The sequence below is a fragment of the Colossoma macropomum genome, unplaced genomic scaffold (assembly GCF_904425465.1).
Source record: "Colossoma macropomum unplaced genomic scaffold, Colossoma_macropomum, whole genome shotgun sequence".
NCBI classification, from domain to species: domain Eukaryota; kingdom Metazoa; phylum Chordata; class Actinopteri; order Characiformes; family Serrasalmidae; genus Colossoma; species Colossoma macropomum.
Window position 1 is genome coordinate 3335970 of NW_023494789.1, and position 27313 is coordinate 3363282.

General features: G+C 41.6%; 1 protein-coding gene across 1 annotated transcript in view; it reads right to left on the reverse strand.

Moving 5' to 3' along the window:
• The window catches only part of iqca1 (IQ motif containing with AAA domain 1), a 99958-nt gene that overhangs the window by 28821 nt on the left and 43824 nt on the right, over nt 1-27313 (reverse strand). Inside the window, exons 10-13 of the mRNA XM_036569795.1 lie at nt 15984-16090; nt 15585-15683; nt 6740-6807; nt 4514-4596 (exon numbers count right to left, since the gene is read on the reverse strand). Of these exons, the coding sequence (XP_036425688.1) occupies nt 4514-4596; nt 6740-6807; nt 15585-15683; nt 15984-16090 (357 nt within the window). The remainder of the gene's footprint in view (nt 1-4513; nt 4597-6739; nt 6808-15584; nt 15684-15983; nt 16091-27313) is intronic.

Consider the following 27313-nt stretch of genomic DNA (forward strand, 5'->3'; position numbering starts at 1 on the left):
ATGTAACAAGGCACAGTAACTAAAACAGCCAGTTTAATTCTATGGGATAAGGAGGGGTTGAAAAACGGTCATATTAAAATGAATAAACAACTACACGAACATTATAATCAGACAAAAATGAAAGTACTAGAAAAATGTAGGATATGTACCCTTTAAGATCAAGATACCCCAACTTACTGAAACAACAGAGACTCCTAAAAGCTTTCTAAATGGCTCTCAAATGCCTCTCGACTTCTGTTCACTCTCACAAAAAAAATACTGTACATTTCAGGATAAAACCTGAGGTTGGGGTGCTACCCTCATAGGGTACATGTGCAGTACCTTTAGTTAGGAAACATAAATGTACAATATTCTGTTGGAATTATTCTTTAATGTTATACTGGCTCTATACACCCTGTCTTAACTCCTTTCAGTTTCATTTAAAAATGAAAGTACCAAAAAACCCCTTTTCTGACTCTGAGCATGTAATAAACCAAATCTCTGGATAATATTACTAAGAAGTATTTTTGTTCTCTTATGGAACTCGACAAATATTCAGAAGGAGCACAGCAGTAGTTCCAGAGGACTTGGCTGGCAGGAACACAGGCTCACTTCGGTATTTAAGGGGCAGTTCGTCCAAAAACGTTTACACAATTTTCCACTTACCCCAGATGTAGTTGATCAGTCAGGACATGTTTGGTGTCCAAATTTAGCTTTTTTTTTAGTTTATCACTGGAGCTGAAGGCTAACGTTGCTAACAAACACTGTCAATGATCAACAGTGACTCAAATCTCAAATCCATCCTCAGAACATCTCTCACACTGCTCAAAGCACATCCAGGTCTTCATAATGACATGTTTGCACAGGAACCAGTGTCGGATTCTGTGGGGGACACAGAATTCACCTCAACGCCTGTCGTATAAAATGGTTTTGTTCATTTTTTTTCTAGTTTAGTGAGTCAAACTGTCCTCTATACCACACTGACAATTCACTGACAATCTTAATGTGTTTACAGATAGAGCTCGAACTGTCCAAACCTGACGAGGGTCGACTTCTAATGTCTGTCTCTGGTGGGCTCTGATGTCATTTCTCAACTCTGTATCTGGTTTGGGTCGGGTTCAAATTTCAGGTTAAGGTTCTCACAGCTTACCTCTCACTTTTAACAGGTTTTATAATGCAGTTTGGTTCATATTTTGCGAAGGTGTGTGTTCATTCAGTTCGGGTTTGGCTAGAAAACTCTCATGCTGTATTTAGATATAAGTTTCAGGCCCAAATAAAGCTCTAATCTAAATCTAAGATTTGGGTGACTATTGACTCCTAGTGTTAGAAACATTAGCCTCGTAGCTCCACTTCTAAACCAATGAAGCACCAAACATGGCTGATCTACATCTGAGGTAAGTGGAAAACTGTGTAAATTTTGTAGAATCAATCCTTCAAAGTTATGAAAAACAAAAACATTCAGTCAGCTGCAATCAACTTTTCACGGGTGCTGTAGGTGCATCTTTGGCTTTGTGCCAGCATTACATCACATCACTGCGGCAACTCCGGTAAACAGAGACAACATGGCCAAGCTGTTTCCACAGATCAGACCTAATGTGGCTCCTATTTAAGCACCGCACCCTATTTTTGTGGAAACAGCTTAAAGAGAAACAGAAACTTCAATAACTTCCATGTCAAAATAAACCAGATTACACTGCCTCGTGTTGTTCCAGGCAAAGCTCCTGGTTAATTTAGCTGAAACCAAAACATCTGGAAATATCGGCAGTGCTAAAAACAAGTAATTGTAATGTTCTGGACATGTCTGGAAAAATATGTTAAATTTAGGCTCTAAACTGCATTCAGTTAAGAAAGAGACCTAAAAGAGGCTACGCACACATGTGTGTGTGTGTGTCTCTGTGTGTAAATGAGTCATCAACAGTGCTAGAATAGCTTTCATGCTTCGTCCTGGTTTCACTTATCCTGTGCGGCCTATCAGTGCAGCGCAGTAAGGGAATTATTGAGTCACCGTGGTGTTGAGGAAGAGAAGATCCCCCATGATGCTAACACACACACACACGTCCACACACGCGCTCAAAGACTGTGATTCAATCCTGCGCACGCGTCTGTGGTCATGACATTTCAGCATTACAGTTTACTGTGAAGCCTGGAGCCATGGGCCTGCATTACAACATTACTAAGAGCTCCATGGGGCTTGACTGTTGAATTTGATAGCTTACATTGGTCTTATGAGACTGGGCTAAAGTTTAGCACTTAGAGAAAACTGCACTCTGGCCAAGCTCTGGGGATCTAGCCAACAGACACTTAGCCAGTCAATACACACTTGAAATGGAAAGCAAGCTTCAATGTTGCCATACATAATAAACGTAATAAGGTAGAAAGCATACATTTGAAAACATAATAAAGGTGAACGCAGCACTGAATGGTTTGAGAGCCAACATAACGGTTATGGCAACACATATACAGTCAGAGGTGCAAAATGTATGTTTTTGATAAAAGTATATATGTATTTTTTACCCATTTTTCTTCCCAATTTGGTCTTGTCCATTTCCCCCAGCTAGCTTGGCCTCCCCCATAACACAGTGCTACCAAACTGAAAAGCTAATATGTGCTTCCTTTACATAAACAGCCAAGTTCTTTTCAAACTGCTGATAATGCAATGTTATTGGACAGCTCAAGACACTTGGAGGAGATCACTAACTGCCAGTTCTCTTACATCAGCTAACAGACGCCCATGTTAGCTAACATCCTGCTGAATGATGAGGGAAGAGAGGGCCACCTTACCCACCCAGAGCGAGGCTAATTATGCTGTCTTGGACTCCTGACCATGGATGGCTGAGGCATCTCCGAGGATCAAACTCACTGTTGAATGACAGATGGTTGTTCCACTTGGGAGCTCTTGCTCAATATGGAGCATAGCTTACTTGTCTCATGCTTTATATGCAATATTGCGTCCTCATAATTACCAATGCATTGCTAGTGATACTGGTATCTGGTGTTGGCCTAATATTGTGCTCATTTACTTGTACTGAACCTAAAAAAGGCGCTGGAATCAACATCCAATACCACGTAAAGTGTAAGCCTAGTGTAGACTGCCACACTAATGAACAAATAACTCAAGCTGGCAGTGAATCAGGGTCTCCTCACACTGAAGTGTTTCTGATGTTGTGGCTGTTGGTCACTTTAAACATTCTGCCTTGGCATATTCCCACCAGACATAAGCTGTGCGATTTTGGCCGGTTTTTATGCACATATAAAAACAATCACAACCACTTCCCCAATATGAGTGAAGACAACTGCATATCTCCTTTTTTTTGTTTTTCAATTTTTGACATAATTTGAAAATGCCTGTTAACCTTTACATTGTGTGTAATTTCATGAAGAACTGACCAAAAGAAATGGCCCAAAATGACTTGGAAAAAAGTCTGGTTCCATTGACTTACATTAAAACTGAAGTATGCTTTTTCCTTCTCCTGTAAAGTTACCATTTTGGAGACACAAGTTTTTTTTCTGACAACAGCGATATCCTTGTTGTTGTGTACATACACTATGCTTGTTTGACTGAAGAGAATTGCAAGGTATACATGTTAATTTTTCTTCATAAAATAGGCAATGGAGAGACGGCATGGTCCAATCAATGTACATAACCGTCTGATTTTGTCAGTGTACAGTGTGGCACAAGCAAGCAAAGCTGCCCAGTTGTTCAGCATTTCTGCTCAGTACTCGTGTGTGCAGGTGTTGTTTTGAATGAATCAGCTTTATTGGAAATCACTCTTAGACTTGTCTGTATCAGCTATGTTTCACATAGCACGTCAATTGGACTGAGCAATTTCGTACAGTGTGAGCATATAAATCATGGGCTTTGTCTCTACACAATGGTCTATTCAAACTTACAGTGCATGCCTGTAAGGCACAGCTCTACCAGCCAACTAGCCGAAAAGACTCCAACGACATGAAACGTGAGCTACTCTGATGTATTAGCCTCAGATGTGATTCCTGCTGTCACTGTGACAGAGACTGTTGTTGAAAGAGACAGATTGGGGATCAAAACTATGAAATGTACTTTACTTACAGCTGTACCAAAGTGCATTTCTGACATGGAGCAAAACTTGCTATTCTCCACTACAGCACTACTCAATCCAGGGTAACAATTGTAGCACAGCTAGCTAATGCACTTCATTTAAATGAGCTAGATTTTAACAGTTTAACTGTTATGGTCCATCGCACTCATTTACACTAACAACTACTTGAGTCTTAGAAGGTTGCTCAGTGTTCTATCGGAATCAGTATGGGTGAGCACTAAAAAACATGTACTCGAATTCATGCTCAGTCTGAGAAAATGGTATTGATACATCCCTACTAATGCTAAACATAACAAAGGAAATATGATCCTTTATTAAAAACATTCTAAAAAGCAAGTGAAAGTGCCAGTATCCCCTCTTCCGGTGTGCAGACATGTCACAAAACACACACACACACATATTACATATCAATGTAATTTGAAAGGGAGAGGAGTATGGGTGTGACTGTTTATTACCGAGATACTCAGACAGTTTGATGTTCGCTGGCCGAATCAGGATGCCTTCCAGAACTAGCTCCTCGTACAGGGATTCAATGGTCCTATGGAGACAGGGTGGAGGAGAGAAAGCAAAAGAAATATTAGGTAAGAAGCACATGAACTACTCACATAGCAGCTGAAATATCATCCCTTGCATTATGACCGTCCCACCCATCCAGGAGCACAAGAACCAGTCATGGTCTTGGACACAGTCCCAGTACCATGCCAAAATTCAGCTGTCCAACCCTGTGCTGGAGAATCTGGCCACATTATATGATCCACCTACCTTAGAATTCTACTAGGGAGAATCTGATAGTCACCCCCTTAATGTCCAAAAGTTTATAGACACCTGCTCATCCAACTTTTCGTATGAAATCAAGGGCATTAATAGGAAGCTTGTTGCATTAACAGCATCTGTTCTTCTGGAAAGAAGGGTTTTACACATGATGTTGGAATATTGCTGTGAGGATTTGACTGCATTCAGCAACAGGAGCATTATCGAGGTCAGGTACTGATGTTGGATGACTAGTTCTGGATCACAAACGCCACTCAAACTGATCATAAATGTATGGAATGGATCTTTATCATTCTGGAGAATGCAGTTCATCTGCTCCACTGCTCCACTGATGCTTAGCATTGAGCATGGTGACCTCTGGCTCATGTGCAGCTGCTCCAGTGTGTCTCAATCCTTTTCTGTGGACATCATACTTGCTGTGTAGCCGAATTCACTAATTAGAAGAAATATCTGGACATTTTGGACCAAACTTAACACAGCAGTGACACTGACACGGTAGTGGCAGCAGGAGGCCTCTCACTGTGCACCAGCATGGAGGAACTTAGAAGTTGGTTGCATTTTCTGCTTTTCACGATCCAAATAATCCCAAACACATTCAGTGATGTTGAGGTCTGAGCTCTGCGGTTGACAGTCCATTGCTCTAAAAACACTAGCAGCTTCTTCTTTTGCCTTCTTCTTCTTTTTATACTTCTTTAATTTGGTAACAACTTCTTGACGCCTACACATCCTTTTAGACCCATGGTGTTGAGCTGTCTTCTCACAGTGGAAGGACGGACAGAAATACCTGAGGATTTTTTCAGATTTGAAGCAAGAGTGGAGCTTGACCGAAGATGAAAGATGGTTTTGGTGGTCTACCAGGTCTTGCACAATTATTAGGAGTCCATTTTGTTTATGTCTGTTAATAATTTTTTGAACTCCAGTTTTAGGAATTCTTATTTTTTCCCATATTTTGTATAGTGGTTGGTATAGTGTAGTGGGTAACACCACTGCCTTCTAGGCTGTAGACTGGGGTTCAATTCCCTGCCTGGGTAAGCACACTCCACTATACCAATAAGAGTCCTTGGGCAAGACTCCTAACACTACCTTCCCCTACCTGTGTAAGTCACTCTGGATAAGAGAGCTGTGTATTTTCCGATTATTATTTTGTATTTTACTTCCTTATTCTATGCTTATCTTATTAGCATCCTGAGAAAGATCTTGTACTCAACGGCCATTTGGACTGGAAATGAAAGGTGGTCTTTAATTTTGCACAGAACTGTATGTGTTTTTTTAATAAAGTGGCCAGTCAGTAAAGTTCCAATCCTAACCCCAACCCATTGATTCCGGGCAATCAAGGTCTTTAGGAGCACCTTAATATTTGCAGCACAATCACCTGAACTCAATTCCCTGTCCTGCAGAGCTTCTAACAACTGGCAATATTACAGAAATACAGGTCCAGACTCCTAACCAAGTGAGATAAAGACAAGAGTGATATAGAAAAACTTGAGACTAGAGCCAAGACTAAACAAGCGGAAGCCACTATCTTGAGCTGCAGCCATAGATGAGACGGGTTAAAACAGAAGCCTTCATATCATACAGAGCCATGAGGTTAGCCAGCGAGCAGTGTTAAAGGTCTGTTAGCTTCATGGTGACTTTGTTGGATGTAAATGGAATGTCAAAGATATGAGAACATAGCATTTAAGAAATTCAGTACAACTTTGTTTAAGAGGCTTTCAACCAGCGCAACAAGTCCTGACCACAGAGAGCAATAAACTCCTCTCAAGTCTGAAAACACCATGTCATAACCCTCAGTTCCCCAGACAATGACTGTGGCAGGCCTTGGCTTTTTTAGAGGCAAATAAAAATGTGTTTGCAAACCCCTGTAAATAACATTTTTTTGTTCACTTTTATTGTTTTGCTCCATTACTGACCTGTCTGCTGTCAGATCCTTCTCTTTTTTCTTCTTCTTCTTTCCACCCTTTTTCCCTTTCTTCTTCTTCTGCATGGAGAAAAGGAACACGTTCAACTCTGGATTGCTTTCTGAACAGGCCAAAGGTCGTCAATCACATACTGATTCGTTATAAGGCCACTCAAACATGCAGTGATACGGCTGCTGAACCCACAGGCTCAGCGTGGATCTGTCTATGCTCTCAACTATAAACATGGTTGCACCACAACATGGAAATTAATGCACTGTTGCTAACCGAAATGTTTGGTGAAATGACATTCGAAAAACATCTGGCCCTTGGTGAGCAAATGACTCGGGCAAATGCTATAAACACGGCTTCATAGTTTCCCTGATAAAAGCCTGCGAGTTACCCACAGCACGGCTCTGTTTGTTGATCGCTCTGATTAGAGATGTGCTGGCCTCGGGTCTGAACACACCCACTGGCACCGGTCCATGCAGAGACACCCTGGAACTTGTTTATAGTAGAAGGCTGTTTTTAAACCACAAGAACTAGTGGTGTGTAAAAGGAATTTCCCTGAAGTTCTCCCTGAATGATCAGCTCACCAGAACTTAAGCTCTGTGATTAGCAAATGTGTTGCTATGGTTCACTACACCATAATGCCTTCAAGCCGACGCTCCGGGTAGGGGCTGAGAGGGGTTTTAATTCAAGGCGTGACCAAAAATTGACAAAAAGAATTGATGTAAAGGGTGTTCAACTGCTACTCTGTGTTCCTGGGAAATCTAAATGCTTCCTAAGGTTGGGCCCATTTTAGAAATGTAGTCAATCAGCCAAGGCATGTTTGGTGACTGAAGTTCTTCTATAGTGGCGTGCAGGAGCTTTGAGCTAACAGGTAATGTATGGCTATGCTCAGACTGCCAGCCCAAATCTGATTTTTGGCTTTTCCAGATTGTATCCAGCTTGATCTTTGATAGTCTGGACAGCAAAAAACACATAGATGAATTTTTGCAAATTGGATCCAAACCACATTTGGATGTGGTTTGAAATGCGATTCCATTCAGATTCAATTGGTCAGTCTGGATGCTCTGGCCACTCAAACCGGACTTCACCGGTTTTCTTCTGCATCACTCACAACGCAACAAACAATGATGATGTGAAATCCAGAGTGACTGCAGAGCTGGGATTCAAGAAGAGTGCCAAAGATTCAAGCTTCTGCAAGTTTGGAGGACAAAATGATGCACCTCCTTTTCTCCTGCATCTGCATTTGAACTCAGAGTCAACAGCATAACTGCATAGTTACTGATGTCTACATTGTTAGCAACCTATACAGAAAGTTTATGTTTGGACACACAAATCCGATCTGATCACTTGCAAATAACAACGTGGACAGTCCAATTGCCTGCAGTCTGAACACAGCCTAAGTGTACTAGTCACTTTATGCAAGTCCAGATCGAGTCTCAAGTCTCTGGGAAGCAAGTGTGAGTTAAGTCTTGAGTCTTTAGTAGAGAATTTTAGTTTAGTCTTAATATTAGCTGCAGGAGTTGCACTGTACAAAAGTAAACTCCAACTACAAACCTGTCAGGTTCAACGTGGCTTCAAATAAAGATACTTTCATTAAAGAATAACATTCAGCTTAAAGTAGCTCAAATGCCACACACAGTAAAAGCTGTGTGTAAAGGAAAAAGTCAAAACACTACGCCAGCTAGCTAGCATAACAGCTAATCCAGCTGAGTTTGTAGTACATGTTGAAGGAATGTGATCTGAAACTAAAATATAAGCTACATTAGTCTTGTGGGTGCATTTCATAATGTGAACACATGTCTAGGTGACATCTTGTTAAACATTTGGTGATGGATTGCGGTAAAAACAAATTGATGCTGTCGGAACAAAACCTCGTATCTCTGAAATGGTAACTTTACAGGAGAAGGAAAAAACCTACTTTACTTTTAATGTAAGTCAATGGAACCAGACTTTTTGTTCAAGTCATTTTGGGCCATTTCTTTTGGTCCATTCATCATGAAATTTATACACAGTTTAAAAGGCAACAGGCATTTTCAAACTATGTCAAAAACTGAAAAACGACAAAAATGGAGATACATGTTTTTTTCTTCCGACAGCAGTGAAATGCTCCCTTCAAAACCTGTGCTCTTTTAACGAGTAATCATAAACACAAGCAAAACAAGCTAGCTAGTGAAATGCTTTTATTAGCTAACATTCATTACTTAAAAGGAATGTCTCAGGAAAACTGCTTGAATCAGTTTTGTCTGAGTGTGAGCTAAAACAGTTCTGGTGACTGTTATCACTAGCCCAAATATTTTCTAAAACTAAAGTATAATCTGGTTTAATGGAACTGTTTTTCCCTTGAAAGAAGTAATATTTATTTTTAACACATATAATAAGTTCTTAACACACACAATTACATGCTTAGCTGGAGGTTAGGCTACTGACCTCCTGACTAACTTCAGTTAAATTAGCTATTATGCTAGCTAGCATAGTTCCTATCCAAATTTCTTGCTCCCCAACTGTTGTTTTGCCTATTTTTCTATTAAACACCACATTTACTGCATGAAGGGCTTCATTCTCTCTATTAGAAGAATTACTGACAGACTTATTTTTATACTACACTGCTGTGAGCTGCTGGAGAACAGCATTGCAGTACTGACTGTGCATGGATGTAGAAAAACTGACATGCTACGCTAACACGTAGAGTTGGAAACTAAAGGTTTTCTTCATTGACCACATTATGGTTGGTGGTCCTCTGTTTATGTTTTTTCTCAGGCTGAAATCTCACAAGTCTGTAGTCTCAAGTCCAGTTCAAGTTACAAGTCAGTTAAGAGTGAATCCAAGTCAAGTTTGAGTTGCTGACTCGAGTCTCCACCTCTGGCATTGTGCAAACTGCATGCCTAAATCATTGCACTTGTCTCAAAAGATATAGTTTGGCTACGTAATACTATTTGTACATAATCAGTTTCATAAATTAACAGACTGAGTTAGCCTTGTGACCGGAAGGTCACTGGTTCGATACCCTGAGCCGACAGTATGTGACTGAAGTGCCCTTGAGCAAGGCACCTAACCCCCAGCTGCTCCCTGGGCACTGCCCACCGCTCTGGGCAAGTGTGCTCACTGCCACCTAGTGTGTGTGCATTCACTAGTGTGTATGTGGTGTTTCACTACACCGGATGGGTCAAAATTTGGAGGTGAAATTTCCTCCGTTGTGGGACTAATAAGGGTCACTTAGCTTAACTAACAATCTTCAAATTTGGGGGCAGCTGTACTTCGGGCGAGTCAGTAATGTAACCACAAGCAATGTGTATTCAGTAGTCAGACTGTGGTGGAAATCACATTTTGCTTTTCTGAAGTTTCAACCATCCTGATGCAGTATAAGCTTCCATTACTTGTTAGCTACATTAGCTACATAGCTCCAAAACTGAAGAGGCAAACTTCAGGCACCAACATGTCCTCAGGCTGACTGACACTTGGGGTAATGGGAAAACTGTGAAAAATGTGTAAATTTCATGTTTTGGCCTTTAATACTTAAGTGGGCCTGAGAGCTTTTCCAGTCAAGCCTTCTGGAATTACTGCTATGCTCCCTCTGAATATTTGTCCAGTTCCAAAATGGAACAAAAATACATCTTGGCAATGTTAGCCAAGAATGTTAGAGATTTGGTTTATTAGTTGTTCAGGGTCAGAGAAGGGGCGGCCCTGAATCTGAACCAAAGAACACAATGTTTTCCGAAAAATCAACCTTAAAGGTATCTCTGTGGTGTCATTCTTTGGCTGTTTCCTGAGGATTCAACATTAAAGAATGAGTCTGTCAGTGAGAGAACAGGCCTACACCCTGAGCCTGAACACGTGGGAACACGTAATCTCTCTCTCTCTCTCTCTCTCAACACTTAGTTATTGCTGGTGATAAGAAATTTGTATTAATACTCGCTGAAATCAGAGGAGGACTTCTGTTCAAAGTGCGGTTTCTACACTTCAATCAAATCCCTGTTTGTGTTTTGTGTTGGGAAATATTTTATTATTATTTGAATTAGAAAATGTCATTAATTGCGATTAATTATTTTAATCATTTGGAAGCCTTACATTATATATCTATCTAGATATGTATAATTACATAAACAATAAACAATAACTGTATTTGGCTTTCATCCAGCCAGGGTGTGTTACTGGTTTATGCTCTGAGTTGCATAATGCTACATTCATGTGGTCAAGTCGCTTTTTTTTATTCCCAGTAAAAATGACCATTACATACAAGTTATTAATTTTTTTGATGTCAGGGAACAAAGCAGTAAACAATCTTTGACAATAATGCACAAAATGTAAGGTAAACAAAATAATTCATTCTCAATGAATGTGGAATAGACTTATTATTTCCTGCACAGTTATATTTCCAAACATGTTTGGTGTTAGGGGGCTTTTATTTAATTTGAATGTAGTGGCAGAGCATGGACTGAGGGGGCTTTATTTGATTTACTTAATCATTACATATTCACTGTTCACTATTAGTTCATCTGATATTTGTATCTGCAGTGGACTATACCCACACACCTCGGGCCTCAAGCCCCTGCAAAGCCCCAGCAGTCAGAAGCTCCTGGGCACTGGCCCCACACACTCGCTCAATAATTCATTACTGGGTCTGGGCTCAGGGGTGGCCTGTCCATTGCTCTGAACAGCTTCTTCTACAGAGTGGAGCTTGATTTTCTCCCATCTCTCAAAAACGTAAGGACAGTTGTGGAGGTCTACCAGCTCTGGCATGGTCATTAAGATTCTCTTTTCTCTGTATCTCTAGTTTTGGAAACTCCTGCCTTTACCCTTATTTTACGTTGACTTCTCAATTCCTTCCTTATCTTATATCTAATCTCTCCAGAAAAAAAAATCCTGTAAAAAAACAAACAACTTTTTAATTTAATGAACAACTAAATAAATGAAGGGTGGTTTCTGACTTCTGCGCAGTACTGTACTCACACTAAATGCATCTATGTGAATGTCATCAGCAAATGCAAGCTTAAATAAGCAGTGCTATGAGTAGATTTATGTGCATATATATGTTTAGCAGTATGAGATTTGCAGAATCCTGTATGTAGAGAGTGATTAATGTCGATCACCGAGCATACATTCCACAAACAGGGCAGAGACTGAAGGCCTGGTTTGGCTTTGAAATGTGCTGGGTGTTAAAAGCTCTTGCGTGCGGTGCCAAATATGTTGTTGAAGTCTCCACTTGTGCAGACATGCAGCGATGCTGTTACAGACTCACATGTTTGGAAACAAGTTCAGTTCGCAGGAAATGCACAGATGGGTCTGCCACAAACACGCAGTCTCAACACCCCCCCCCCCCACACACACACACACCCACACACACAAACCACACATTCTACACAAGAATATACACACATTTATGCTCACACACACACGCAAACCACATGCACTAAGGATGCACAATTGGAATTGGAAGACTTTTTTCTTCAAACATGCAATTCACCAATTATCCAATTTATTATTTGGCTGATCTGTGTTGCAATTTCATCATATGGTACATATTGTGAGGCAGACAGTGGTGGGGCCATAATAGGGCCACAGTTACTGTTCACAGGCCAAATTAATACCTTTAAATGAAATTAAAGACCTCCATAATTACCTCAAATCTCTAAATACAATAAAATTTTAAATCATATAACTAATAATTTTACAACTACCAGATAGACATGCAAACTCATAAGTAGTGAAAAGTGGGACATTCTGAATCCAACCTTACAGGGTCCAGATCCAGCAAATCTTTTTGTGATTTTGAATAAAAAACATAGCCGCAAGCGGTAATTCAGGGGTCCAAGCACAAATTCACAAGCATACTCAAAATAAGATTGGCGTACAGTAGTGTAATTATTTTGGTACCAATTAATTTAAAGCACCACAAAAATGACTTCATCTTTGGTAGGTGTATAGTATGACAGATTTTGAATTGGTTTCTGTCTTTTGGACTAAGTACTGGAAATGAATTTGTAAAAGGGTTAAACATGTGGAATCATTGTTAGTGCAAACTATTAATGTATGTCCATTAATCTTTGCACACTATTTCAACATTAGGTACTGAGCAGGTATACCAAGTTCCAGTAATGCAGTTACACCAAAGTTTGAAGATTGCACGACTCTACTACGGTAAATACCTGTGAAGTTTCATAACAACCAGACAAATTATTAAGTTATATATGCATGACCTATGCAACATATTTTGAAGTTCAGTTTTTTAGGATTCTTTTAAACCAGACTTGTGCAGATTGTGCAAAACCCAGGGACTAGTTTGCACTCAAAACAATGCAATTTGCATAAAGTGCTAATTATGTAAAAATCAAGAAGGTGAGCATATAGATTTCTTTCTTGTACAGCATGTAGTCAGTAGGTAAAAATAATTTTGTCTCAATGGCATACGGTCCAGGAGATATGGACCAAAACATGTAACACTTTGCTGTAGCACCACTATCTGGCTGACTGGGCTGAGCTTGCTTGCCTGAGTAGCTGGTCAGACTACTAAATATTGACCTAAAAGTACAATATACAACATATAAGTTTCACTGCATGCTTGGAAAATGAAAATGTTCATGTTTATGAAAATATGTTTGTGCTCTCATTGGGTGAAGGGGTGGGGTTAGGGTAACTTTCTGATAGGCCAAATCAAATATCCTCACAGGCCACACCTCAAACAGCCCTGGTTAAACTACCTTACAGAAAGTCATTACATGAAATGATTATAGATTTGTTGCCTGATGACCAAGACATTGTTTTACGCTATTTTTACAAAAACATTTGGCATTTTAAGTGTTTTATCTTAAATGTGTTCATGGTGGGAGGAACATGTAAAGCAAAATATTAATCCAAAGAAATTTTAGATTTACCACTATGGCTACGTTCACATTACCAGGTTGAAGTGGCACAAATCCAATTTTTTGCCCTAATGTGACTCAGATCTGATGTTTTCAGAGCTGTGCGGACATGCAAATCTGATCTTTTCAAATCCGACCTGAGTCCCTTTCATATGTGGTCCTAGATTGGACACGTATCTGATTCGTGGCCATGTGACCTTAATGTGACGCTCAGATCAGAATTCATGTGCTTTTTTCCCACTGTGCTGCGCCATCATTCAGCGTTACCATGGCAGCAGCGCCGAACAGAAGTTAAAGCCTGTAAATGGTGGAAAAGCAGCTCATCTCACCTTTTTCTCCTTCGTCTCGCTCTAATAATGAAGCTGAGAGCTGATCAGAGTTAATTATCTTCTCAGCGAAGCTCGTTCTGCTCGTTAGTTTGTGCTGATGATGAACGTGATTCATTCACGTGACGTTACTGAGTAGGATGTGCGCATGCAGGTCATTTCAGGACGCCGGTTTGTTCAGATTAATGACAGATTTGAATCAAACGAGTGTGAACCATCGTTTAAGAGAGATCTGTTTTGAGCAACGAGGCTTGTAATATGAACGTAGCTTAAATTACCATTTCAACATTACATATAAAGACACCTGTAGGTTCACTGGTCATTTAAGATGCCAAATTAAATGTCTACATTTGCATTGTGACCCTTGGCCCCTATTACCACCACTGAGTCCATAAGTCGATGGCCCCTTAAACTCGTTTAAAGCAGAGGAGTTTCAGCGTGTGCATGTCCTTGTTGGCAACAATGAAACATCAACGAGTAGAACTGGAGTTTTCTGTGTGCTACTACGTTACCATCACTTGCACAAAGCTTCCTTTTTAGCTTGTTCAGGGTGCCATTCAGATCAGTGAGAGCTTATTACTGTTATATTTAATCAAAGCAGTGATAAAACTCTACTGATGTGTGACTCATATTCCGTTCATGGTATTTTCTTGTTCAAACAGGTAGTTTGTGAGAACAAATGAAACAAAAATCTACTTATTTTCAGCTTTGTTAACTGATGGTCTTTACATATCACATAAATGCAATGACAGTATTAAGAAATCAAACGATCAGTGGGGTAGAGCAGACTAAAGAAGCAGAAATAGCCATGTTTTTGAGATGGCCTTATAGGGTTAAAGAGCAATGTCATTTATGCTGCAACTTTGGCTTATAGAAAGCACTGGAAATGTACTGGGCTGGGCTAATCCACACAGTGTAAGCTAAAATAAATAAATAAATAAACAAATAAATAAATAAATAGATAAATAAATGAATAAATACATCATAAAAAATCAGCCATTGGCCCAATTGGCTGTAAAGAAATTTGAACTGGTCATAAAAATTCATGGTCAACAATGTGCACATACACACAAAGATATATGCACACAAACTACACATACCACACAAGAACACACACACACACACACACACACACACACACACACACACACACACACACACACAATCCAAATGCATTTGAGCATTGTCAAATATCAACACTCCTTGGATGTTTACCAGTGTGTACAATAGACAAGCTCCCCAACATCCTGCTCTTTATCCACCAACACAACTCACATCTGGCCCAGGCTGTAATATGTGTGTGGCAAAGGTGGTGGGAAAGCAGCCCTATCAAAACAAGAGCTGACAGGGGCGAGATTACATCTCTGCTTCAATGCGCATCTCACATTCCTGACAGTGCGGGTGAATCACAGTGTGACCCAGCTGACCCAGCGGACTCTCATCACTGCAACAGTGCAGGACGAGCCCTTTATAGTCAACCTGCATTCAGAGTGTATAGAGAACAGCTGAAGATGAAACCAAGCAAATTTCATGAAACACTAGTTACTATCAAGGCTCTGATGTCTGCACACTGTCAGTGTGGCACTGCACATGCTGCAGGACGTTTTTCAGTGAAGCCCTTATCTCACGCTGACCCGAGGGAGGACGTGCACTAGGGTCTTTCACCTTTTTACTGGCCTTCTTCGCCCTCTTCTTCTTCTTGCCTTTATCCCGGTCCACTGTCAGTTTGAGGTTCTTCAGCTCCTGCCTCATCAGCTCATCCACCTAAAGAGAGAGGGAGTGTTTTAAAGGACCACTCTGGCATTTTTTGTCTATCTATCTACTGACTAATTCTGACAGGTTTCCCTGTACATAGTAAAAGAACTCAAAAAAGACAATGACTTGAAACACTGAAGCCAGTGGACGGGTGATTGTGAGTTATGTTATAGAACGCAGAGCCTATAATCTGTGTAGGTGCTTATCTTTATTTGAGTCGCCAGGAATTTTGCAAATGTATCACTGTAGAAAGTAGGACTCTAGAGAACAGTGTATGGTGATTCATTAGAAGCCCTCCCCAACTCTCACCTGCACTCTGACCTCCTCTTCCACCTCCGTCCTTTTCTCCTCTCGCACAAGCTGAGGGTCGAAACGCTGAATGAAGTTCTGGCCTTCATCTCGAGCCTGCCAGACCTCTGCAACACATCCAAACAACACACAAAACACCACTTAGCACAAGAAACGGAAAGGCGATAATGCATCAATGCTCGGCAACACAACAGAACACAACAGAACACAAAGCACCGCAACAGAATGCAAGACAAGACAACACAAGACAAGGCATCATTTAAGCAATAGAACACGAGAGGGAGTGTGTTATTGCGAAATAACATCATGGCTGTGATTTGGTCACCGTAGATCATCACAGCTGTGATGTTATTGGCGATAACACACTCCTCGAGTGTTCTATTGCTTTTATACAACAGTTAAATAAATACAGTAATAAATTAATAAACTGGGCCGTGAACGCGGCGTTTAATATGTTTTAATGTTCGCAGTTCCTTCACCAAATTATAGTTCCTTAACGAGCAGCTTGTTGCTACATCAGAGTAACAAACTCCGCCCACTCGCTGCACAGTCTGATGTAAGTATTGCCTTTTGAAGTACAGACTGAGCCATAAAACTGCCACAATATCAAGTTCAGCTCAGTTTTGTCAGTTTTTGCCAGATCAATATTAATGTTGTTTTGTTCCAGCCAGTCTGTAAAGCATCTTACAGCCCATTTAGTTTGGCGAATGGTGTTGGGTTTATTTCTGGCTGATTCCAGGTTGTTTAGCCGTTCTTCTGTCACAGCTGCCGACTGAAAAGCTGCTCAGTGGTGATGACAGTTTGGGAATTTAGTGTAGTCTCATCTTCAGAGTCTGACCAAATCGGCTGTTGGTTAAAAGTGTCCATTTTCTGTTTGTGGCAAAGTAAGAAGTAAAAACGTTCAAATGTCTTGAGTGTCTGTCAAAGTCAGCTGTCAAAGTCAGTTTGGGCTCTAACCCATTTGAACTAGCTACAAAATACATTCTCCGGGTGAACAACAAAGCACTTTTGCATGTTGCTTTGGATAAGAGCGTCTGCTAAATGCCATGAGTGTAAATACAAGATATCACAATATAATATAATAAAGCTCAAATGCAAGACAATGCAGAACAAGACAAAACAAGACAAGAGAGCACAAGGCAGAAGAAGAGAAGACAAAACAAAACAGTGTTATTCAACACAGCATATCACAACACAGAATGGCACAGTATAGCGCAACAGAGACATGCACACATAGCTTAGCACTATACGCAAACTTATAGGCAGGGCACTGCTGGTCAACAGTGCATGTAAAAGTATGGGTAGAGCACCACTAGTCAGCACTATATGTAAAAGAACAGGTAGGGCACCGCTGGTCAGCAGTATATGTAATAGTATAGTTAGGGCATCACTGGTCAACAATACATGTAAAAGTATGGGTAGGGCTACAGTGGTCAGCATTGTATGTAAAACTATAAGCAGAGCATCACTGGTCAGCAGTGCATGTAAAAATACGGGTAGAGCACTGCTGGTCAGCAGTATATGTAAAAGTATAGGAAGGGCACCACTGGTCAGCAGTATATGTGAAAGTATAGGTAGGGCTACAGTGGTCAGCATTATATGTAAAACCATAGGAAGGGCACCACTGGTCAGCAGTGCATGTAAAAGTATGGCTAGAGCACTGCTGGTCAGCAGTATATGTAGAAGTATAGGAAGGACACCACTGGTCAGCAGTATATGTAAAAGTATAGTAAGGACACCACTGGTCAGGAGTGCATGTAAAAGTAGGGGTAGGGCACCACTGGTCAGCAGTATATGTAAAAGTATAGAAAGGGCACCACTGGTCAACAGTATATGTAAAAGTATAGGAAGGGCACCACTGGTCAGCAGTATATGTACATTATAGGAAGGGCACCACTGGTCAGCAGTGCATACAAAAGTATAGGCAGGGCCTCATTGGTCAGCCCTATATGTAAAAGTACAGGCAGGGCACCATTGGTCAGCAGCATATGTAAAAGTATAGAAAGGGCACCACTGGTCAGCAGTATGTGTAAAAGTATAGGAAGGGCATGACTGGTCAGCAGTATATGTAAAATTATAGGCAGGGCATTACTGGTCAACAGTGCATACAAAAGTATAGGAAGGGCACCACTGGTCAGCCCTATATGTAAAAATACAGGCAGGGCACCATTGGTCAGCCTTATATGTAAAAGTATAGGCAGGGCACCATTGGTCAGCCCTATATGTAAAAGTATAGGCAGGGCACTATTGGTCAGCACTATATGTAAAAGTGGTAACAGGTCCCAGAGAGGTTTGCCTGTGAGCAGCACTTCTTCACAGGGCTCTGAGTGGGAGCCGGCTGGTTTGAGCCTGAAGCAGAGGAAGCACAGGTGCTGGAGTGCGGGTGAGAACACTGGGGGTGATTGTCCTCTGTGTTGTGCTCTCACGCGCAATATCCTGACAGGAAGTACATTTCCGCGCACTTCCCGGCTCAGGACCGGGCAGAATGCCAGCCTGATATGAGTGGCCTGGAACAAGGCTGTCTGTCAGCTCCTATTGGAGGTCGTCTGAGGCCTGCAGTAAAGCAACACTGAAATCCTGTTAGTGTTTTGACTTCTCACTTTTGGCCGAGACCAACAAAGACGTCAGCTCACGATGCTTTTTTTTTGCGTCAATTACTCAAATAATAACTAATAAAGCATTTTGAGAGGACATCTTAGGTGTCTACATCTATGTCTCTGTTTATACCGGTTATTCTCTGAAAGCATACCAGAGTATGTAGGCATACGAGCTTGAACCATTAGTCTAAATTTGAAGAGACCCAACTTTTTATGTCTATTCAATTTGGCCATGGGCCAAGATCATGTTGTGGTGTCTCAGCTTGTCTTTAAACTTTAAAGGAATGTATACAATTTTCCACCCCAGATGTAGCTGATCAGCCAAGAACATGTTTGGTGTCCAACTTCAGCTTTGCTCGTTTAGTGTTGGAGCTATAAGGCCAACACTGCTAACAAACACTAGAAGTCAATAGTCACCCAAATCTTTTCTGTAAATACACTCCCAAAACATTTCTTCAAATTGCATCTAAGTCATCGTTACAATTTTTTACAGTTGCTAACAAGTATTTCTGTACTGAAGTTCTCTTTTTAAAAACTATTCACACAGTTTGCACAACCACACACTGTTTAAACTGAACCACAGATAATGCATTTAGAAAACAGGTTTTTTCCAGAATTCTTTAATTCATTGCAAAATTTCTTCCCTCCTACCCCTCATATTTTTGAAAAGTGGAAATGTTTAGCAGCCACAGCAACTCAGCCACGAAGTGTCAGACCCTGTAAAGTTACAGAGCGGGTCGCCGAGTGCTGAGGAGCATAGAGCATAAAAGTCTCCAACGCTCTGCTGATCAATAACTGCAGAGTTCAAACCTCCTCTGGCATCAACATCAGCACAAAAACTGCTTCATGAGCTTCATGGCAGGGTTTCCATGGCCAAACAGCTGCATGCAAGCCTTACATCACCAAGTACAACGTTAAGCGTTGGATGGAGTGGAGTAAAGCGCTGCCACTGGACTCTGGAGCGGTGGAAATTCTGTGGAGTGATGAATCACACCTCTATCTGTCAGTCTGATGGACGAGTCTGGGTTTGGTGAATGCCAGGAGAACGTTACCTGCCTGACTGCACTGTGCCAGCTGTAAAGTTTGGTGGAGGAGGGATAATGATATGGGCTTGTTTTAAAAGCGTAGTTCAGATTTAATGCATGTGGGTCAGATCAGACTCAGGCCAAATGTTCTCAAGCTATATTCAGATTCATGGCAAAATTTCTGGCCCATCAGGCACACGGTCATTCTTCGTACTGTGACATCTGCCCAAAGATGCATAAAAAGGCTAACAAAACGACTGTGTATAAGACTTGGACCTACAATCACCACTGACAACTCTGTCTCACAAGTAGTTTTGTCAAGTTCGGCTGGGAGTCGAAGGGCAGCGGCGCTGAAGCTCGCGCTGGTGGAAACTAAAAATAAGCATCCATACTTTGAAATGAGATCTCCTGCTTAGGTCAGAGGTCAACCTGTCCTCCACAAGGCCTCCCTTTTTAAGGTCCTGTTTTCAAAACATCCCCAGGCAATCTGATCCATATAATTACCTTAGCGCTTCAGCGGGGCGCATTGACACAGGCCGGCCTGTTTGTTTAAACAGGGCATCTAACCCAGACTCCTGAAAACAGACGTCTTTTTGAGGGAGCGAGAGAAAGCGGGGCGAGCTTTTCAAGCCCGCTTTACTGGACTCAAGAAGCTGAAATCAATCCAAAACCATGAGGGGACTAACAGAGAGAGAGACAACAGAGTGAGAGAGACAGAAAGGAGAGTCACCGCTGAGGGAGAAGCATCGAAAAGTGATGTGGATTTCATGGTAGCTGAATATTTGACAAGACAGTGCCAGAGAGATGATTGGGCGCATGTAGGACCACCCACGTTTGCGCAAGCTGGGGTATGTAGAGTGTACCCACCACCTGGGGAGAAGCTGAAAGGCACTCAGGCCTGAAGTGTGTGTCAGCTTTACCTCTCCTGCTCGGATCAATAGTGCCCTGTTGCGCTCATCATCTGGCCTTTCGTTAATTGGCCATTAGTATGCTGGTGAATGCTCGGAGCCACTCTTTCAGCTCGCTCGCTCTGGGAACGTTCCGTCTTGCTTTTTTTTTGACTCATTCAGCAGACAGGAAGAGGATTGTGGGTAATAAATGCTTCCTAAGGAGAAGGCCCCTCCTGCCAGGAAACTGGAAATTAAATTCACAGTTCATGTCGAGCCAGTGCACCGTGACACCAGCACGCAGGAAGAGAGTCCTTAATACTGCAGGTCAACCAGCGAGAGAGAGAAAGAGAGAGAGAGAGAGAGAGAACTGAGAGAGAAGTGAGAGTGCCAGAAAGAGAGAGACAAAGAGAGGACTGAGAGAATAAAATTCAGAAAGAGAGTGAGAGAGAGAATCAGAGAGAGAGAGGCAGAGAGAGAGAGAGAGAGAGAGAGAGAGAGAGAGAGAGAGACAGAGAGAATTGAAAGAAAGACATGTGCATGAGAGAGGGAGAACTGAGAGAGTGAGAGAAGTGAGTGTCAAAGAGAGTGAAAGAAAGAATAAGAATGAGACACAGAAAGAAATAGAGAAAGAGAAGGTAAGGAGGGAGAGAGAGAGTAAGACAAACAGAGAGACTGAGAGAATACAAATCAGAGAGTGAGAGAGAGACAGATAATTAAGAGAATAAGTCAGAGTGACAGAGAAAGAGAGAGAGAGAGAGAGAAAAGAATCAGAAAGAAGAGGTGTGTGTGTGAGAGAGAGAACTGAGAGAGAGACAGAAGTGAGAGATTCAGAAAGAGAAAGAAAAAAGTGAGGAGCGAGAGAATAAAAATCATAAAAAGAGTGACAGCAAGTGAGACAGAGGAATGAGACAATAACAATCAGAAAGAGAATGAGAGAGAGACCGAGCGAGAGAGTAATGAAAGAATAAGAATTAGAAAGAGAGTGAGAGAGAGAGAGAGTGAGAGAGAGAGAGTAAAGAAAGAATAACAATTAGAAAAAGAGTGAGAGAGAGAGAGACAGAGAGAGAGTAATAAGAGAATAAGAATCAAAGAGAGTGAGAGAGAGAGAGACAGAGAGAGAGTAATAAGAGAATAAGAATCAGAAAGAGAGTGAGAGAGACTGAGAGAGAGAGACTGAGAGAGAGAGAGAGTAATGAAAGAATAACAATTAGAAAAAGAGTGAGAGAGAGAGACCGAGAGAGGGTAATAAGAGAATAAGAATCAGAAAAGGAGTGAGAGAGAGACTGAGAGAGAGAGTAATGAAAGAATAAGAGTCAGAAAAGGAGTGAGAGAGAGACTGAGAGAGAGAGAGTAATGAAAGAATAAGAGTCAGAAAAGGAGTGAGAGAGAGACTGAGAGAGAGAGTAATGAAAGAATAAGAGTCAGAAAAGGAGTGAGAGAGAGAGAGACAGAGAGGAGAGAACAACAATCAGAAAGAGAGTGAGAGAGACAGACTGAGAGAGAGAGTAATGAGAGAATAACAATCAGAAAGAGAGTGGGAGAGAGGGGCTGAAGAAGGAGAGAAGCATCAAAAGAGAGGAGGGAAAGAAGGAGAGCGAGCAGAAAGAGAATAAGAATCAAAAAGGGAGGGAATGAAAAAGAGACAGAGAAAAGAGAGGTGAGGACAAACATATAGAGACGGTGAGACAGAAAAAGAGAAAGAACCAGAGAAGTGACAGTATCAGAAGGAGAGAGAGCGAGATAGAGAATAAAGTGAGAGTATTAGAAAAGAAATAGAGCGAAAGAGAAAAATAGAAAGGAGGGAGAGTGTATAAGAAGAGAAAGGGCGGAAGATGGAGAGAGAAGAAAAAGAGAATAAGAATGAACTAGTAGGAGAAATTCATTTCCTATGGGAAACACAAAATAATGCTTGAACAAACACTGTATGAAAAACGTGCATGCAATCGGTCCGAAAAGCACAAGCGTACTCCCAGCTCTACGATTCTGCAGCATCACGGTTCTAGATCAAAAACTGCAACCTTTAGAGCGTAAAACAAAGAACAGTTAATTGGCATTATCAAGCCAACATGAAAAGGGAGAGAATGAAAAAGACAGAGAGAGAGACAGACAGACAAAGAGATGAGTCAGAGAATAAGAGTTAGAGAGAGTAAGAGGGAGAAAGGGAAACGAGAGAGTGAGATACAGAAACAGAGTGAGAATGAGAGTAAGAGAGCGAGAAGAGACATGGAGTGAGTGAGTGAGAGAGACATAGAGAGAGAGACAGAGTCGGAGAGAGAGATATCACTATGGGAAACCCCCCAACAAGTCCAGACAGCTCCCTCCCTCTCTCAGAGAGCAGTCCTAATGGCTTCCTCACTCTCTGCGCCGGCGATGCTGAACCCGAGCGTCAGACACTTTCCCAGTGAGCGGCGTCTCTCGGGACTCAGCCTGACTGCTGTCTGATTCTGAAGATCTGTCTAAATACAGAGCTCACCTTTCTGCTTCATTACAACCAAATAAACCTCTCGCATAATAACATCCCAATTACCGACAGCTGATAAAACAGAGCCGAGCCGACGCTGGGCCGGGCGATTAGTCCTCACAGCCGGCCCGCTTAGTTTTAATCACCCCTCTGACAGGCAGGATGTGGGACACGGATCTGAACACCGCTTCCTTTTTTCACACGCATTAAGGAAGTAATCTGTTCTGAGATTAACATTAAAATGAAAACAGAAAAAAATAAACTGATTAAGACTAGCCCCTCACTTAACCTACTGAAAATGACACGGCCAGCCAAAAGTCTGGAAGCATTATTTAGTCTTGGTGTCATTTATGTCTGGGAAACTGAGAGGCTGAAAGCTTTTAACTTTGTACACCTTGAAAAATGTGCCTTATTAGCGTCATTTTATCTAGACTTTACACAGAATAACAAGTTGCACATTAGTCATTATAACATTCGTAATAGTCTAAAATGCTTTATAAAGTGAAAAGATTTCCTCATGAATTGGCCTAGAAAAAATCCTAGCAAAAACGAGCTAATGCTAGCTTGCCAACTAAGATTACACTAAATGGCCAAAAGTAAGTGGACACCTGACCATCACACCTATATGAGCTAGTTGGACATTCCATTCCTGGCCCATGGCTCCCACCTTACAGCCTCCACTCTTCTCTTAAACAGTGAATTTGTGCACATTCAGTCAAAAGAGCATTTGTGAGGTCAGGCACTGTTCTTGGATGCAATCGCTGCTCTGATTCATCACAAAAGTGTTCAGTGGGGTTGAGGTCAGGGCTCTGTGCAGGCCACTGGAGTTCCTCCACACAAAGCTAATCAAACCATGCCTTTATGGACCTTGCTTTGTGTATGGGAGCACACAGTCATGCTGGAACAGGACAGATTCTTCCCCAAACTGTTCCCACCAAGCTGGAAGTATCTAATTGTCTAAAGCTTCTTTGCATCCTGTAGCATTAACATCAGCCTTCACTGGAACTAAGGGGCCCAGACCCTGTAAAACAACCACAGACCATTATCCCACCACTTTACGGTTCACACTATGCATTTCAGGAGGTAGCATTCTCCTGGCACCTGTCGAACCCAGGCTCGTCCATCGGACTGGGAGATAGTGAAGCGTGATCCATCATTCCAGAAAATATGTTTCCACTGCTCCAGAGTCCAGTGGTGGGGTGCTTTACACCACTCCAGCCGACACTTGGCATTGCATGAAGTGAACTTGGGCTTGTGTGCAGCTGCTCGGCCATGGATACCCATTTTAGGAAGCTCCTGACACACAGGTCTTATGCTCATATTGCTTCCAGAGGCATTCTGGAACTCTGTAGTGCAGAAGTCACTAATATGCGGGCCGCGGTCCGAGTCCGGACCCAGACGCTGTCTTATGCGGACCTGGACCTAAAACCGATAAACTATAGAGAATTATTTCATTTCAACGGGGTGGTCCTATTTTAATGGGCGTAACTTTTCTAGCCTTTATGGTAGCTTTAGCGGCCCGGGAAACTCACAGACTAATAAGATCTGTGTATTACGATGAGCGCTGAGACTCGCACACACAGGGGAGGGATAAGGCGAGACACAGCAGTCAGAGAAGAAAGTGAGTCAGAGGGAAGTTATTTCACATGGCGTGATCTAAAAAGAGAAAACTGACAATAAATGTTGTTGAAATATTACTGAATTGTACTTTATTTGATTTGACATTCATTTGTCGACTGTATAAGATACTGATATACCTACTAGGCTACTTCAGTAAACAGTATATGGCACTGAATCGTGATGCAAGTTAGACATTATGATGTTTTGGACCTTTGCTTGAGAAAATTTTCTCTAACTGGACCTTATTGAATTTTAATCAAATACCCCTGCTGTAGTGAGTGACGCAAGAAAGGATAGGCCATATTTACACACTGCATACTTCAGTCTACTGCTTCATGGCTGCAGTCTACAGTACTTTGCGATAAACTGAAATTGTCCTGCTGAAAAAAAACAAAACAGGTAAGACCAACTTCTGTTTGTAGTTGGTTTCAGATGGTCTAAGCTGGTCTTTGGTGATCATTAGCAAGATTCCTGCTCATCAAAGATGGTCAGGGTGGGCATCTGGAATAAGCAAAATCATACCCTATGAAGGTCAACTGGCTAAGTTAGTTGAGCTAGTAGACTTGTTTGATCAAGCTTCTCATGTTAGTAGATCAATTTGGTTAAGAAACTAAACCAACATACTCAAACAAAAACGCACCTAGTGCTGGTCAGTCAGCTAAGCTAGTCTGCATTGTGACGTTCCAGATATTCAGCTTTGCTCAACAGTTTTGTTTTCGGGAAGGTTGATTAAAATGCATGAAATGTACAGTATAATCTGTCGTGCTCATGCAACTATTTACATTGAAAATCAATTCCACATTTGATTAAAAGTGGAGGCGGAGGTGCTCGACTGGGGCCTATGCTTATTACTCTAGAGTCACTTCATCCGTTCGGTCTCTAACGAAAACTCTGAAGAGGGCAGCAGCTAATAAGGGTTGGATATTGCGGTTAGGAGTCAAGAGCAGAGTGGTGGACTCATCATGGCAATACTGTGATTAATGTTTGGGAGGTGAGCTCTGCTGTATGCTTTCCATTACAACCCTCAGCTTCATTCCCTAAGAATGCAACCCCATGATCTCTGGGCTGTGCCAGGTGACATTTGGAGGGAAATCCTAATGGAAAAGAATAAAGTGGCTTTGACTGGGCAGATAATTGCTTCCTAAAAAATGTGCAGCTGCTGCCGAACTGGCTCTTTGACACTTGCACCCACACGTGCATGCGTAGCTCCTCACACTCTCACACACTGACCCCCTACACACACATTCTTACATTACTGTCTCCACAGGGGTTTCCACTGACCTGTGTGTAATTGTAGCTAATTGTTGCTGGGCCTCACCTGACCTTCACCTCAGTAACCAACTTGCTTTCAGAGGAGAACTTGCATTTTGTGTGAGGAAGCGTTTTTGTTCAACAGGAGTTTTTCTATCATTGTTGGGATGTTTGTTTCTCGCAAAAATACCAACCAAAGTACCCCCTAATTAACCTCTTGGACTTACAATACAATATTATGAAATTATGTTGTCCGGGATTCAGGGAAAGGTTATTGTTTAGCTGCTTCATGCACAATCAGAGAGCATCTATCTTTGGTATTCTTAACTAACTAGAGATGCAGCACTGTCACTTCTAACCCAGTTGGTCCTTCATAGCCTAGCAACAGTAACTATGCCTGGAATACCTCTGAAAAAATTTATAATACAAATATACTACAGTGTAAATCTGAATTCTGGCCCAATTTCATAAGAGATTTTTGGACAGAGTGAATTCTCAAACCCAAGTCCAAGAATGAGATGTATAAGATCTCGGTTAATGAGAGGAAGACAGCCATACCGAACTAGAAAAGAACTGTTTAACCAAACATTTGCTGCCATTGAAGCTAACATCAGCATCACTATGGTGAGTGAACTAGCAGCCAGCCAATGCTGGTGTAGCCAGCCAACATTGGACCCCCTGAATACTAGGGGGGTATTTTACACACTGAACCAAGTACACAAAAATCAGGGAGGTCTGTGTGTCTTTTTGCACCAGCATTTAAAAGCTAGATTTCATCCAGTTCAGCAGCCGCAGATATAAAAGAACCACAGCGTAAAAGAAAATGTGTTGTTTTGACTTTAATAAGTAACAGCTGATTTAAGTGTATTGGAAATCAGATAAGTTTACATAACAATGAAAGACAAGGATTGTTGGTCTATGAACTTACTATTTGATTTTTAATTAACTCCATATTTTAGGTTACATGCATAATTTAAAACTAAATTGAATGCCTGTCGCAATTATAACATATTTTGAGATAATCATAACTGGTGGTGTGTTAGTGTGTGTTGCGCTGGTCTGAGTGGATCAGACACAGCAGTGCTGCTGGAGTTCTTAAACACTGTGTCCACTCATTGTCCACTTTATTAGACACTTCTACCTTGTCAGTCCACCTTGTAGATGTAAAGTCAGAGACGATAGCTCATCTGCTGCTGCACAGTTTGTGTTGGTCATCCTCTAGTCCTTCATCAGTGGTCACAGGACGCTGCCCACAGGGCGCTGTTGGCTGGATATTTTTGTTTGGTGGACTATTCTCAGTCCAGCAGCGACACTGAGGTGTTTAAAAACTCCAGCAGCACTGCTGTGTCTGATCCACTCAGACCAGCGCAACACACACTAACACACCACCACCACATCAGTGTTACTGCAGTGCTGAGAATGATCCACCACCCAAATAGTACCTGCTCTGTGAGGGTCCATGGGGGTCCTGACCACTGAAGAACAG